The sequence below is a fragment of the Heterodontus francisci genome, chromosome 24 (assembly GCF_036365525.1).
Source record: "Heterodontus francisci isolate sHetFra1 chromosome 24, sHetFra1.hap1, whole genome shotgun sequence".
NCBI classification, from domain to species: domain Eukaryota; kingdom Metazoa; phylum Chordata; class Chondrichthyes; order Heterodontiformes; family Heterodontidae; genus Heterodontus; species Heterodontus francisci.
In genome coordinates this window covers 30,826,718-30,840,836 of record NC_090394.1, presented here as the reverse complement: position 1 = coordinate 30,840,836, position 14,119 = coordinate 30,826,718, and the positions used below count along the sequence as shown (strand labels likewise).

General features: G+C 42.9%; 1 protein-coding gene across 5 annotated transcripts in view; it reads right to left on the bottom strand.

Annotated features, from left to right (window-relative positions):
* Window positions 1–1,310: 1,310 nt before the first annotated feature.
* LOC137383282 (uncharacterized protein C7orf50 homolog) overlaps window positions 1,311–14,119 on the bottom strand; it is a 393,434-nt gene continuing 380,625 nt past the window's right edge. For 2 of the 5 annotated variants that reach the window (XM_068055853.1, XM_068055854.1), the window contains 3 exons: window positions 12,422–12,503; window positions 4,388–4,502; window positions 1,312–2,292 (listed from right to left, as the gene is read on the bottom strand). In XM_068055853.1, coding sequence (XP_067911954.1) covers window positions 2,225–2,292; window positions 4,388–4,502; window positions 12,422–12,503 — 265 coding nt within the window. In that variant the 3' untranslated portion in view covers window positions 1,312–2,224. Of the gene's footprint in view, window positions 2,293–4,387; window positions 4,503–12,421; window positions 12,504–14,119 lie in introns of all 5 variants that reach the window. The other 3 variants (XM_068055852.1, XM_068055850.1, XM_068055851.1) reach the window with 3 other exon arrangements.

The window sequence follows — 14,119 nt, the reverse complement described above, 5'->3', positions numbered from 1 at the left end:
ACCTAGTTGGTAATGGTAGAGAGTGGGATATGCTGGGCCATGAGGTTACAGATTGTGGTTGAATACAATTCTAGTGCTGATTATAGCCCACAGCGCCTCATGGATACCCAGTTTTGAGTTGTTAGATCTGTTTGAAATATATCCCATTTAGCACAGTGGTAGTGCCACACAACGTGATGGTGGGTATCCTCAATGTGAAGACAGGACTTCATCTCCACAAGGACTGTGCGGTGGTCACTCCTACCAATATTGTCATAGACAGATGCATCTGCGACAGGTAGATTGATGAGGACGAGTTCCTGTAGGTTTTTCCCTCTTGCTGGTTCCCTCACCACCTGCCACAGACCCAGTCTAGCAGCTATGTCCTTTAGGACTTGGCCAGCAGTAGTGGTGCTACCGAGCCACTACTGATGATGGACATTGAAGTCCCCCACCCAGAGTACATTTTGTGCCCTTGCTACCCTCGGTGCTTCTTCCAACTGGTGTTCAACATGGAGAAGCACTGATTCATCAGCTAAGTGGTTGGGGTGGGGGGGGGTGCAGTGAGCGGTAATCAGCAGGAGGTTTCCTTGCCTATGTTTGATCCGATGCCATGAGACTTCATGAGGTCCGGTGTCAATGTTGAGGAGTCCCAGGGCAACTCTCTCCCGATTGTATACCAGTGTGCCGCCACCTCTGGTGGATCTGTCCTGCCGGTGGGATAGGACATACCTGGGGATGGTGATGGTGATGGTGGTATCTGAGACATTGTCTGCAAGGTATGATTCCGTGAGTATGATTATGTCAGGCTGTTGCTTGACTGGTTAAATGCCTATCATGATTGGACAGCTCTCCCAATTTTGGCACAAACTCCAGATGTTAGTAAGGAGGACTTTGCAGGGTTAACAGGGCTGGGTTTGCTGTTGTCATTTTCAGTGCCTAGGTCGATGGCGGGTGGTCCATTTGGTTTCATTTCATTTCTTAGTTTTTGTAGCAGTTTGATACAACTGAGTGGCTTGCTAGGCCATTTCAGAGGGCATTTAAGAGTCAACCACATTGCTGAGAGTCTGGAGTCACATGTAGGCCAGACCAGGCAAGGACAGCAGATTTCCTTCCCTAAAGGAAATTCGTGAACCAGGTGGGTTTTTACAACAATCGACAATGGTTTCCTGGTCACCACTAGACTAGCTTTTAATTCCAGATTTATTAATTGAATTCAAATTCCACCATCTACCGTGGTGGGATTCAAACCCATATCCCCAGAGCATTAGCCTGGGGCTCTGGATTAATGGTCTAGTGACAATATCACTACACCACCGCCTCCCTGTTCCCATTAATATACTTGAGGGGAAATAATCAGGCTCTTTAGTAATTTTAAAAAATAATGTACCAGTGCAGTATATCCTGTCCTGCTTCCAGGACAGAGTCAAGCCCCCTGGACATGCAGCAGGTTTATGGACATTGCTGTTAGAAATGGAGAAGGCTGAGAAAATACTAAAGGGTTCAGAGCAAATTTTGCTATTTGGGTTTGTATCTTCCACTGTTGCAACATTACATCAATGGAACTCTCTTATTTGGACTTCAACAAATATTGGCAAGAGGAGATGAGACAGCTATTTTTTGTTTGTAGGTATGTTACCAAGATATTCACTCTGTTATATTTGCTAGTTCTGAAGAAGGGTCACTGACCTGAAACGTTAACTCTGCTTCTCTCTCCACAGATGCTGCCAGACCTGCTGAGTATTTCCAGCATTTCTTGTTTTTATTACTATTATAAGTGACTCCTGCCAAAGGTTCTTAATTTCTCACTGATTAGTCTGTGCTTCTTCACCACTCTGGTTAAATGCCTATGATTAGAAGACACTTTTTGCTCTCATCTTGATCTGTTGCACGTAACAAAAAATTACAATTAAGTCCTACTTCTTTCACCATAGTTACATTGCCCTTATTTGACACTGCCAGCTTTTATTACCTTGTCACTGTCATATCCACCATTTCAGTGAAACATTGGAGCCTTTCGGTTTTATTTTTAAGCGCTGGGCTTTTCGTATAAACTACAAACTTTATTGTAATCACTAAGATTAGGAATGCAATTTTACAAAAAAAAAGTCATCAGCAGAGTACACAAACCAAGATCGGTAGAGAGGAAGTGGAATAAATGTAATTTGTGCACAACTTCTTTGTTACTGGGAATAGGGCAACTGCACTGAGCAGAGAGACAATTAGATGAATCCTTTGAAAACCTTCAAGATAAAAGCTGAAGGACCTGACGTATTCGTTCAATCTTCGCAGAGTTGGCCTCACTGGAATCATCTGTTCAAGTGAAAACATATGGGCAAATATTATGTTTCTTTGTAGACATTAATATAAAGAACTGATACCTAACGAGTTCAACAGATAATTATTTCATTTTTTAACCCAGAGGCTCCCTTTCCCTTTCCCAAGCAGTTCTAAACCAATAGAGCACTACCAGATAAGGCATTACTTAATCTGTCTGTACACGTTTCCTACATAGTATGCTACTTGGAAACTAGCCTAGCAAAAGGATGAAGTTGGAAAAGAAGAAAGAAGAAAGGAAAGAAACAAAGAAAATTTTGCATTTATATAGCTTCTTTCACAATCTCAGGATACAGCCAATGAAGTACTGCCACTGTTGTAACATATGAAACACAGCAGTCAATTTGCACATGACACGCACCCACGAACAACAATGTGATAGTAACCAAATACTCTGTTTTACAACATTTTACAGTTAATGAAGTATTTTTTGAAACGTCATCATTGTTGTAATTATATTCAAAATATCTGCAATGACTAGAAAATGTTAAAAGCCTTTTTCATAAAATTGTAAGGTTTCTCATAGTTACAAACTTTTTTCAGCAAGGTATCCAAACATGCTCTTGACAAATGAAAGCCCCTGAACTTAAGGCAGTCGTATTCCATGGACTGTATCTCCAACACAGAAGACCTCAAGGCGGCCAACAGCCTCAGCATATACACCCTACCGAGCCAGCAGCGCTTGAGATGGCTTGGCCATATGAGCCGCATGGAAGATGGCAGGATCCCCAATGACACACTGTACAGCGAGCTCGTCACTGGTATCAGACCCACCGGCCATCCATGTCTCCGCTTTAAAGACGTCTGCAAACGCAACATGAAGTCCTGTGACATTGATCACAAGTCGTGGGAGTCAGTTGCCAGCGATCGCCAGAGCTGGTGGGCAGTCATAAAGGCAGGGCTAAAGTGTGGCGAGTCGAAGAGACTTAACAGTTGGCAGGAAAAAAGACAGAAGCGCAAGGGGAGAGCCAACTGTGTAATAGCCACGACAAACAAATTTCTCTGAAGCACCTGTGGAAGAGTCTGTCACTCTAGAATTGGCCTTTATAGCCACTCCAGGCACTGCTTCACAAACCACTGACCACCTCCAGGCGCTTACCCATTGTCTCTCGAGACAAGGAGGCCAAAGATTCCATGAGCCAACACCTATTACTGTGGTTGAGTCATACTAAGCTTGCTGTCTGTTCATTCCCCAGCTCTTGTTCTGTAAAGGGCCAAGAGAAACTTCCCAACAGAGTCGGAAGTTTGATTTCCAATCCAAGTGAAGAACTGTGCAAGGCCTTCAATGCAAATTCTACAGGTAGCATGTAATGTGCAATCTAGCATGCATGCTATTCTGTTCAAGATCACAAAATATGTTAACTTTTCCATATAATTCAACAATAAAAAGAATTTTTATGCAATGCAGAAAAATGAAATTCAAAATAATGACCTTTCATTAGACTCGCTTACTTCTCCTTACATAACTGTGTAAATACTAGATCACCATGTTTCATACTGAATGGGGAGAATTTTAGCCAAATCAAATGGGTGTATTTCAGTCGGGTGAGGATGGGTAAGTTTTAAAAATCAGATTCACGACCCAAACCCTCTTCCAGCTTTAACTGGGCAGACAACTCAGCAGTCACATCCAGGGGTGTGGACTTGGCAGATCCAGGAGGGAAGTGCTTTCACACTTATCTCCTGCATCCAATGTACCTGCCTGAGGAACCCCCATTATGGGGCATTCCCCACTGACCTTCCCCACAAGGCCTCCAAACACCCAGACCCCTCTCCCACTGAGGCCTCCGACCTCCCTCCCCGCAGGTCCCAATCCCGCACCACCTCGCCCCGAGATCAATTCCACTCTCCGAGCTCACCCCCACTCCCGCCTGCACAGACTTCCCTATTACCCAAGTTAACTTCCAGGTGGGGAGCCAATTAGTAACGTCCCAGGCCAAATAAACTCTACTGCGTCAGGGGGATTCCCAACGTCCGGGTTCCCCGCCACTTTCTGACACACCAGCTCCCAGTCAGTTGGGTAAGCAAAATTCCAGGCCAATGTCTCAGGTAGATCATACAAAACATTTACCTGTATTTTCAGATTCCTTGATCAGAGCCTCTGCTTTCTGAATGGTTACCTCCCGAGCGTTCCCCTTCAGCCCATCCAGGTATCCGAGCAGCAAAGTGAAATGCTCATCAGAGATCTACAATACAGAAAATAATAAATAGCTTGGATATGTCAAAGGAAATTTGCTGTGGAAATTTTCCTAAATCCAATGTGTGATAACAGAACAACTCCTTAATAGTACTGCACTCTTAACTTACATTTCCTTAAATTACAAAGCAACATTATTTGTTAGACTAGTAGATTGATAATTATGGTTTTGAAGTACCACAATACAAAGAGTAATGGTCCAACTTCTAAAATCATGAGGGAACATGGATTATTGCTGGGCCACTAATTAGGCTGTGGGAACTCGTGATTTGTCTGTTCAATTCCTAATGCAATTTCTCTCAGTCTTTTGTTTTCCCAACAATCATTGAGGCCAAATTCAATAGACTTCAGTTCTCATTACAGTGATCTACAGTTGTACCATGTGATCATTCAATTTATTAGAAGTAGACACAAACTCAGGCACCACAGTGCCAGCAAATGATGAAACTGGGGAATTTGTGCCTATGAACCTGTTGACAGAAAGAAAGAATTTGCATTCATATAGTGCCTTTCATGACCTTGGAGCATCCCAAAGCATTTTACAGCCAATGAAGCACTTTTGAGGAGCAGTTCCTGTTGCAATGTAGGAAATATGTTAGCAAATTTGCACACAGCAAGGTTCCAGAAACAGAAATGTGATAATGACCAGATCATGCCATGGGATCTTCTATACCCACTTGTGGGAGAATTTTAAGGAATTATTATTCTGCTATACCAGTGCCTGATGGTTTTTGGTTGTGCCACCACAGCTTTGGTAGTTGTCCTCTTCTAGTTAAGTGTGGTGTGCTGCAGGTGTTTTGCTGCTATTCTCTGGCTGTTGGCAATTGGGTGAACAGCAATAGGCATTAGCACCGTTGTCACAGGCTGGAATCAATTCAGAGAGTCATCCTGCCACTCAATAAGCGTCACTGTTACATAATATCATGTTCACAACACTGTAAACACTATGAGAATAATTCATATAATGTAGGTCAACATATAAAACAATTGCAACAAAAAAAAGGTAGAGGTAGATGTATTCTCAGTAACAACTATTTTTCGAGGAACAGCGATCCCTAGGATAGACGATGCTCACTGACTTTGGGCACAATCTCCAACAGCGATCTGCCTGAGGGCCGCTCTAGAATTATGGTAAAACATACAACTTGCACTTACATGGTGCCTTTAATGCAGGAAAAATATCCCAAGGCATTTCACAGAGCTGAAAAGAAAAATTTACGCTAAGCTGCAGAGGGAGATATTAGGAGGGGTGACGAATAGCTTGGACAAAGAGGCTGGTTTTAATGGAGGAGGTGGAGAGAAAGAAGGGTTCAGGGAGGGAATTCCAAGCACGGGACTATATAGCAGAAAGCAAAGTTGCTGTTGGTGGGGCAATGCAGAAGAAGCATGAGTCATAAGAAACAGAGAGTTGGGTGGGTTTGTAGGGCTGAACGAGAGCGAAGTGAAGGGAATTAAGCACAAGTATGAAAATTTTAAATCTGAGGCATTAGGGGAACTGGAACTTAGAATGGTGAGCATGGGCTGAACCGTCAGTTGTAGCTCAGTGTCATGCTTACGAGAAGTGTGATAATGAAAAAATACAGACTCAAACTGAAGAGTTATATAAATTAACTTTACCTTTTTAAAAAATGGACGATGCTGCAAAAGATGGCCGCATATGTATTTGAACATTGCCACTAGGCCATATTTACAACAAAGGATGCCTAACCAGGTTGAGAAGTGTCAATTACACCCATCCTGAAACATTACTGAATTGAATAGGTTTTTCTGAAACAAAGAAGGTTTGAAGTAGCCACATCCTGGGCCACTGTCGGTCACTGCAGGGAAGAAAACCCCTGGCTGGAATTTTACCCTTGGCAGTTGGGAGCCATCCACCGACTGAAAAGTTGGTGGCAAATCGCCTCCGCCTGGCCTGGGGATCCAATCCGCATTTTGCGGTCCACAAGCCTATAATTGGTCTGAGGCTGGACTACCAACCTCATTGAGGCAGGAAGTCCTGCCTAATGGAGCTGCTGCCCAATTAGAGGGCCGGCAGCTCTCTGTCCCAGCAGTGGCCACTGCTGGGACTGCAACCCAGCTGAAAACAAAATATGTCAGGGAGCCCCGGAACCAAGGTAAGTTTTTGGTGCCTCGCTGACAGTAATCGGTTGGACCCCGGCGAGGCAAGGGTGGTCGATTGGCGGGACGGGGGGAGTGTTGGGTGCTGGGAGTGGTTGGGGCAGTGGGGGCGGCCATCAGAGATCCGCGTGCTTTTGTCAGGCAGCTTCCCTCGGATCTGGGCCGCCCGACTGGCCACGGGTATTATCCCTGTGGCGATGGGCGGAGGCCCTTAAATGGTAGTTGGTCTGGGGCAGACGGGCTGTTTTTTGCCGCCACCACCTTACGCAGGACGGTGGCGGCAGGAGTGGGTTGGGGAGGGCCTCCCGCTCCATTTTACGCCCCCTACACCTACCCCCTCACCACCTTTCTGCTCTTTGTGGGGGTGTAAAATACCGGCCCCTGTCTCTCAGCAGAGGCAAGATGTGAGAAATTTTTTACCTTAAAAAGGCAGCCCTCAAAGAATGAGAGAGAGAGAGATAGATAGATACAGGCAGAAAGAAGCATCACCAAACTGCTTGTTCAGCTAAGAGCTGGGAGAAAATCCACCAAGCCAGAAGGGCCTACTGAAAATTCTATATTTTCAACTTATGCAGGAGTGAAATTGGAAGTGATCCGCTGTCATCAAACTAAACTTTAACCAAGAGAGAAAGCTACAAACACCTCAGGCCTGCACCAACAAGAACTTGACTTCCGAGAGAATTCAACAGGTTTACCATGAACCCCGAAACCCTACCACTTTAAAACTGCTTACCCCTTTTCCTCTCTATCTGTCTCTTCTTGTGTGTGCGCGTGTGTGTGCGCGACACACACACACACACACACACACGAGTAAATCTATGAGTGGATGCGGTTCTGACTATTTGGGGATAAGGCATATTGCTCAATAAATAATTGATCTCCTGTTTTAAACCTACAAGAAAACCTGTCGCTGTCTGTTTATTTGACAAATAAAACACAAAGGAGTTAAACTCTAATAACAAATAAAAACTCCTGCCACAGTCAGGTGGAAGTTGAACAGTGGGAATCACCCACACCTCTCACCACGTGGCTGTAACATCAGTTAGTAGCAACCTCACTCCTAAATCAGGAGGTTGTGGGTTCAAGTCTCACTCTACAGACTTGAGCACAAATATCTGCATTGACACTCCAGAGCAGTACTGAGAGAGTGGTATTGGAGGTACAGACTTTCAGATGAGACATTTAACTGAGGCTCCACCTGTCCTCTGTTGCAAGGACTAGGGAACACAGATTTAAGGTTTTGGGTAGGAGATATTGGGGGGGGGGGGGGGGGGGAATGTGAGGAAGAACCTTTTACGCAGTGACTGGTAATGACCTAGAACTTGCTACCTCTGAGGGTGGTGCAAGAGGAGACAATGAATGATTTCAAAAGGAAACTGGATGGGCACTTGACAGAAGTAAATTGTAGGGCTACAGGGATAGACAGGGAAAACTGGACTGACTGGATTGGTCTAGAGAGAGCCAGCAAGGACTTGTAGGGCTGAATGGCCTCCTTCTGCCCCGTAATGACTTTATGAGTGGAGAATAAACACCAGCATAGACTGGTTGGGCTGACTGGCATGTTTCTGTGCTGTATATTTGTTAACTGATTGGCTGATTATTGACTATCTTTTTTTCACCAATATTTTTATAATGAAGTAGTGTTCAATGAAAAAGAAACATTTTTTTAATGTCAGGATGATTTTTTTCTCCTGGGTGATGCCCACAGCAGTGCCCTGGAGATGAATCTTAATTCCTGGAGACACCAGGTCAATCCTGGAGGGTTAGCAACCCTCTCTCTCTCCTAATCTCCATACAGTAGTTGTGCCCTGCATTCATCCCCTTGGATTCTCCACAAAAGGAATTTCAAAATTATTGCCCTGAAACAAAGTTTCCCCAATGTATATCAAGCAGAAGACAGAAGTCTCAAGTGGAAAAACAGCTTGTGAATCATGTTTTGAAACTTTAAAAAATAGTAATGATCCAACTTTATTGTTAAGAAAGCTTGTCAGAATTGAAAAAAACCTCTAGCTTCAGTTTGGAGTGCATTATAATATTTTGTTCATTACACATAGAAAAAATAAGCTACACTTTGTGCAGTATCATCCACCCTAATTCATGAATCTAAATTGCAAAAGAAAACCAAATGTAGCTTAGCCACAGAGCCTGAGGTAACTTTTTAAAAACTGCAATTACGAAACAGAAACGGAAGATTCTGGAGATAGAGGTCCACCAGTGGTTTTAGGCCTGAATCTTCCATGAGAACTCAAATCTAAAGAGATCAGCTTGCTGAGAAAGGAAAGGTTGGGGTGATTCTCCTGATCTTTGACCGCAAGAACCGCCCCTACCTCCTGGGCAGAAAGGCTTGCATGGGACTTGGGGGCAGCCTGAAGGTTGAGCAAGTAAGGCAGCTTTTTTAAAAACCGCTTATGCACAACCTCATTGCTTGGGACCTCTGGTTGCTCCTTTCCATGCCGGCAGTCAGCTGCACTCCGATTTCTTCGTCCTTCTGCTGGTGCTAGGCCTGGTTGGGGGGAGGGGTCTTTCTGGAACTTGTGGTCATGACCCGGGACAGGAGATGGCAACAAAATTTCCTCAAAAAAGAATTATTAGAAGACGGTAATCTAAATTGTGATGTCAGATGACATGAAAAACTCTGAGAGCTTTGACATAATTTCTGGGAATTTTTGGTTATTGCTCTGTGTTACAGACAGAATAGAGAGAGATCTGAAACCCCAGTTCTTTTCCCTTTACTGTTTGTAATCAGTGTGTTTTTTGACAAGGAAGCTTTGACAATCCTTTGACAAGGATGTTTCTTAACCCCTGAGTGTATGGCCAATTTGAATAAACAGCAGCACGCTTTTCATGGGTTTAAATATAAGGGATTATTTTTATTCACGCGTTCAACCTGAAAGTCTAACGCGATGTCACTCGCTCACACACATACACTCGAGAACAAAAGCCGTTAAAAGGATAGTGCACTTGTACAAATTGCAAACAAAGGAATAGTTTGTAAGTCACATGATTTTGCTCGTCTTGGGGAAAAGGCATGCATTGTGGGCCCGGCGAAGAAGCCGTTTTCACTTCTGAAATGTAGTTAGGTGCAGTCGGTATATCAAAGTCGTTACAGGATTCTCTCGAAGAGGTGAATTTTCAGCAGGTCATGAAGTTAGTTGCGTGTAGCCTCATTACTAGGTGGTTGGTTTTCTGCACTGGTGGACCTGAAAAGGAACAGGTTTGGAGACCTCAAGATGTTACAATTCTTTTAAGGCACGATGGTACTGCCTGACCTACTTGCTGCCTTTTTCTGCAGTCTGTATTTTAAAAGATTTTTAAAAGGAGACAAACATGGCTGCCCCACCAAGTGGCTTCTCACAATTCCTTTTCCAAATATTGTGGAGGTCTAGGTTGATTAGCCCCATCCTGGTTTATTGTTGTAAGACCTTCATCATGAGGAGGGTAAAGACTTTCTCTGTTTCAGGAGAAACCCATTCAATTCAGGAATGTCTCCTGATGGTTTCAGGATGGGTGCTGATGACACCCCTTAGTCTGGAAGGTATCCTTTTGTCCTTTCAGACAGTGAGTCAGTTTTTTGAATACACAGGTCAGGTCAGCTGACCTTTGGCAGCCATCTTTGCAGCCCATGTCCACTTTTAATGTCAATTGTGGTTCATTTAAAACAAAAGGAAAATTCAGTTCAGAAGATGCTATGCTGAATATAAAAGCAAAAGACTGCGGATGCTGGAAATCTGAAATAAAAACAAGAAATGCTGGAACCACTCAGCAGGTCTGGCAGCATCTGTGGAAAGAGAAGCAGAGTTAACATTTCGGGTCAGTGACCCTTCTTCGGAACTGCTGAATATAGTTCATGTTTAAAGTTATGAATAGGACATGCCTTTACTGGGCATGACACTCATTTTTATTTTTCATTCTTTCAAAAAACATACACCTTAATTCCATCCTGCACAAACAAAACATGCTCCATTTGGGACACAACCGCTGCAAACTTATACTCTTGCAGTTAATTAGTTGGGACCTCTTACAAACTGACACACTGAATAAATTGTTCTCTGACACAGCAAAAGCTTGTCATTAGGTTAGTTACATAAACACCTCCACACAAACTGCCTCCATTCCAATCGTATTAACAGAATCTCGGTGGGCTGGTGAATGGGCTTAACTCTAGAATGCAGCAGACTGCTGCCAACTCTCCGGCAACAGTTCACAGGCAGGTGCCATTTTCTCCTTCACCCCTGCTGTGAAGTCAAATTGACACTCGCTGCTTTAGGATAAACATCAAAATATCTCTTCACTGTTCCTACCCCCTGTCCCCCCACCTCCCCCACACACAATACACACAGGTATGAGAAAATGTATATCTGTCAAACATTTTCATAGACTGATACAGTACAGAAGACAACTGTTCAGTCCATTGTGCCTTTGCCAGCTCTTTGAAAGAGCTATCCAACTACTCCCACTCCCCATGCTCTTTCCCCATACAAATTATTCCCTTGCACTGTTGTACATTTCCATGGGCAGTGACATCTCTTTGTTACCCTGGTCAAATACCCTCTCTTCATTTGGAACTTAGCAGAATATCAATAGGATATTCAACTAGGAGGAAAATCACTGCTGAATCCAATTTTGGGTTCCCCTGACAACCACACATATGCAGTTTTCAGTCACTGAACAACAATCAGAAAAAGACAGAAAGAAACTTGCTATCATACTTTTCAGGACCTCAGGGTGTCCGAAAGTGTTTTTAAGGCCAATGAAGTACTTTTGAAGTGCAGTCGCTGTTGTGATGTAGGAAACACAGCACCAATTAGCACACAGCAAGCTCCCATGAGGTAATGACCAGATAATCTATTTTAGTGATGTTGGTTGAGGGATAAATATTGGCCAGGGCACTGGGGAGAACTTCTCTTCGAAATGGTGTTCTGGGATCTTTTATATCCGCCTGACAGTAAAAACAGGGGCCTCTGTTTAACGTTTCATTGAAAGTCGGTGCCTCCAACAGTATCAGCCTGGATTTTGTGCTCAAGTCGCTGGAGTGGGACTTGAACCTACAGCCTCCTGGCTCAGGAACAAGAGCTCTACGCACTGAGCCAAGGCTGACATCTGAAAGTTTTATTCTCTGCCTGGCCCAATATTCACTGAATAAACTCAAGGAGACAACTGGAGGTAATAAAGCATTTTAAAGGCAGAAAAATTTGTGGAAATTATTCAGGCAAGACTCTCTGCCCTACATACAAACTTACCTACAAACTGATCAAGTAAATGGAGTTGATAGCGCCCAGGAAGTTTCTGGAGTTTGCAGCATCCTGCTCTGCTGACTGAGAGGGCTGGTTCAATACTTGGGGAGTGGGATCAGGAGAGAAATTGGCAAATGTAGACATACACACACACAGAAATCCCATTTAATGATACAGCAGAAATCCCATTTAATGATACAGCTAGCTATTGTTTGATGATTTAAGCTGATCTATCTTTGATCTTTGTATGTAGAATTTTATAAAAGAGCAGCATCCATCAGCTGCAGAGAACAGAAGAACTCCTTTACCAATAGCATTAGCATCAAAACAGAGACAGATGACTCTTTTATGGATACTGGGAGTACAGCTGTCATGAGACAGACAAATGAAGAACTTCTCTAAAATGCCGCTTTGGACTAAATCCAATTTGAGCATGTAAGTGCATTTTAATGTTCTATGATATCTGGGTTGTTTGCACGGTGCTGACTTTGAGTTTGTGGTTGGCACAGTTTCAAAATAGGATTTTATTCACATTTTCTCAACATTGACACTTTACCTTATCACAATCGTACATGTGCTGTAGGAGCCAGGTCTGTCTCGTCTTCTGAAATCTCCATTCCTTGTCCCTTTTGGACCACCTTCAAATAATAATTACATTCTTTAAAAAGTGAGCAAGATAAAATTGAAAACTCAGCCAATTTGTTTTAAGAACAAAAGACTTGCATTTATAGATTGTCTTTCACAACCTCAGGATGTCCCAGAGTGTTTTACAGCCAAGGAAGTACTTTTGTGAAGTGTAGTCACTATTGTAATGTAGGATACACGGCAGCCAATTTGCATACAGCAAGCTCCCACAAACAGCAATGTGATAATGATATAATCTGTTTTTAGGTGCTGATCAAAAGATTAAGTGTTCATCGCACAAGAGTTTCATTTGATTTTCTTGAAACCACAACTTAAATAAAATTTTATTTAAGGGTCTAGTGAGATGTACAGGAACCTTCCTATAACAAGCTTCAGTTTAAGGGTCAGAATCTGTATACGTTGACAGAATCAATCCCATTAGTCAACCCCAAATATTTAAGGAAAGAGTCCATTTTGAAAGGAGAACACATCAGTTATCAACAGAGTACTTTAGACTTTGTTTCCATTTGTTGCTCTTGTAAAGATGCACTTACACACAGCTTACCACGTCCACCTCCTCTTAGTTCATTCTCCACCACCCACAACAGAATCTTTTAATTTATTAATTTTGTTATACAATTGAAATCTGACTAAATAGCTAATTAACCAATGAAAAAATGACCAATCCAACTCCCAAACACCAGACATTGAAATTTATTTTTTACAGAGTTTACATTGAAGGCATTAGCGAAATTATATAACACACACACACAAAACTTCCCTGTAATCTCCTCCAGTCCTATAACCCTCCGAGAACTCGGTGTTCCTCTAATTCTGGCCTCTTATACATCCCCAGCTCCTTCGTCCCACCATTGGCAGCCATCCTGTCGGCCGTCTAGGCTCTAAGCTCTGGAATTTCCTCACTAAACCTCTTCATCTCTCTTTCCTCCTTTAAGGTGCTCCTTAAAGCCCAACTCTTTGACCAACCTGTCCCAATAGCTCCTTATGTGGCTCGGTGTCAAATTTTGTCCAATAACTCCCCGTAAAGCGTCTTCGGATGTTTTACTACATGAATTGTGCTATATAAATGCAAGTTGTTGTTGCTGTACATACACTTTTTAGAGGGGCCTGGAGGTTTTGAATTGATCACCAATCTTCATAGAAAATCTATCTATTTTTTCACCTAGTGTATGGCATTCTAATATGATGCAATATACAAAATAGTGTTTAAGAGGCTGCATTATTCTTAGACTGGTCTGCACTTGCAAGTAGAAACTGTTGCTTTTTTCCCCAGAGGCTGCCATTTAGCCAGCTCATTGTTCTACTCTGAGTTATTCCCAAAAACACCTGGGGCTCATTTTTGAATGTGACGCAGTTGTTGGATAACTATTTACTTTTATGGAGTCTACATTAAGCATATTTTGAGGAATATGTAGCAAAAGTGGCAGAAGCATGAATCTATGTATGGTCTGTTAAATGAACTGTTCTGACAGCCCTCATTGTACTCGAGTGTTCCTTAAAGCATGCACAGATTTCATTGTCTAACATTATAAAAAGAAACAGCCCACTCCAGAATACAAATCACCAAAAAAATCTCCGAATCATTATGCAAAGTTATATCTGTCAGCTG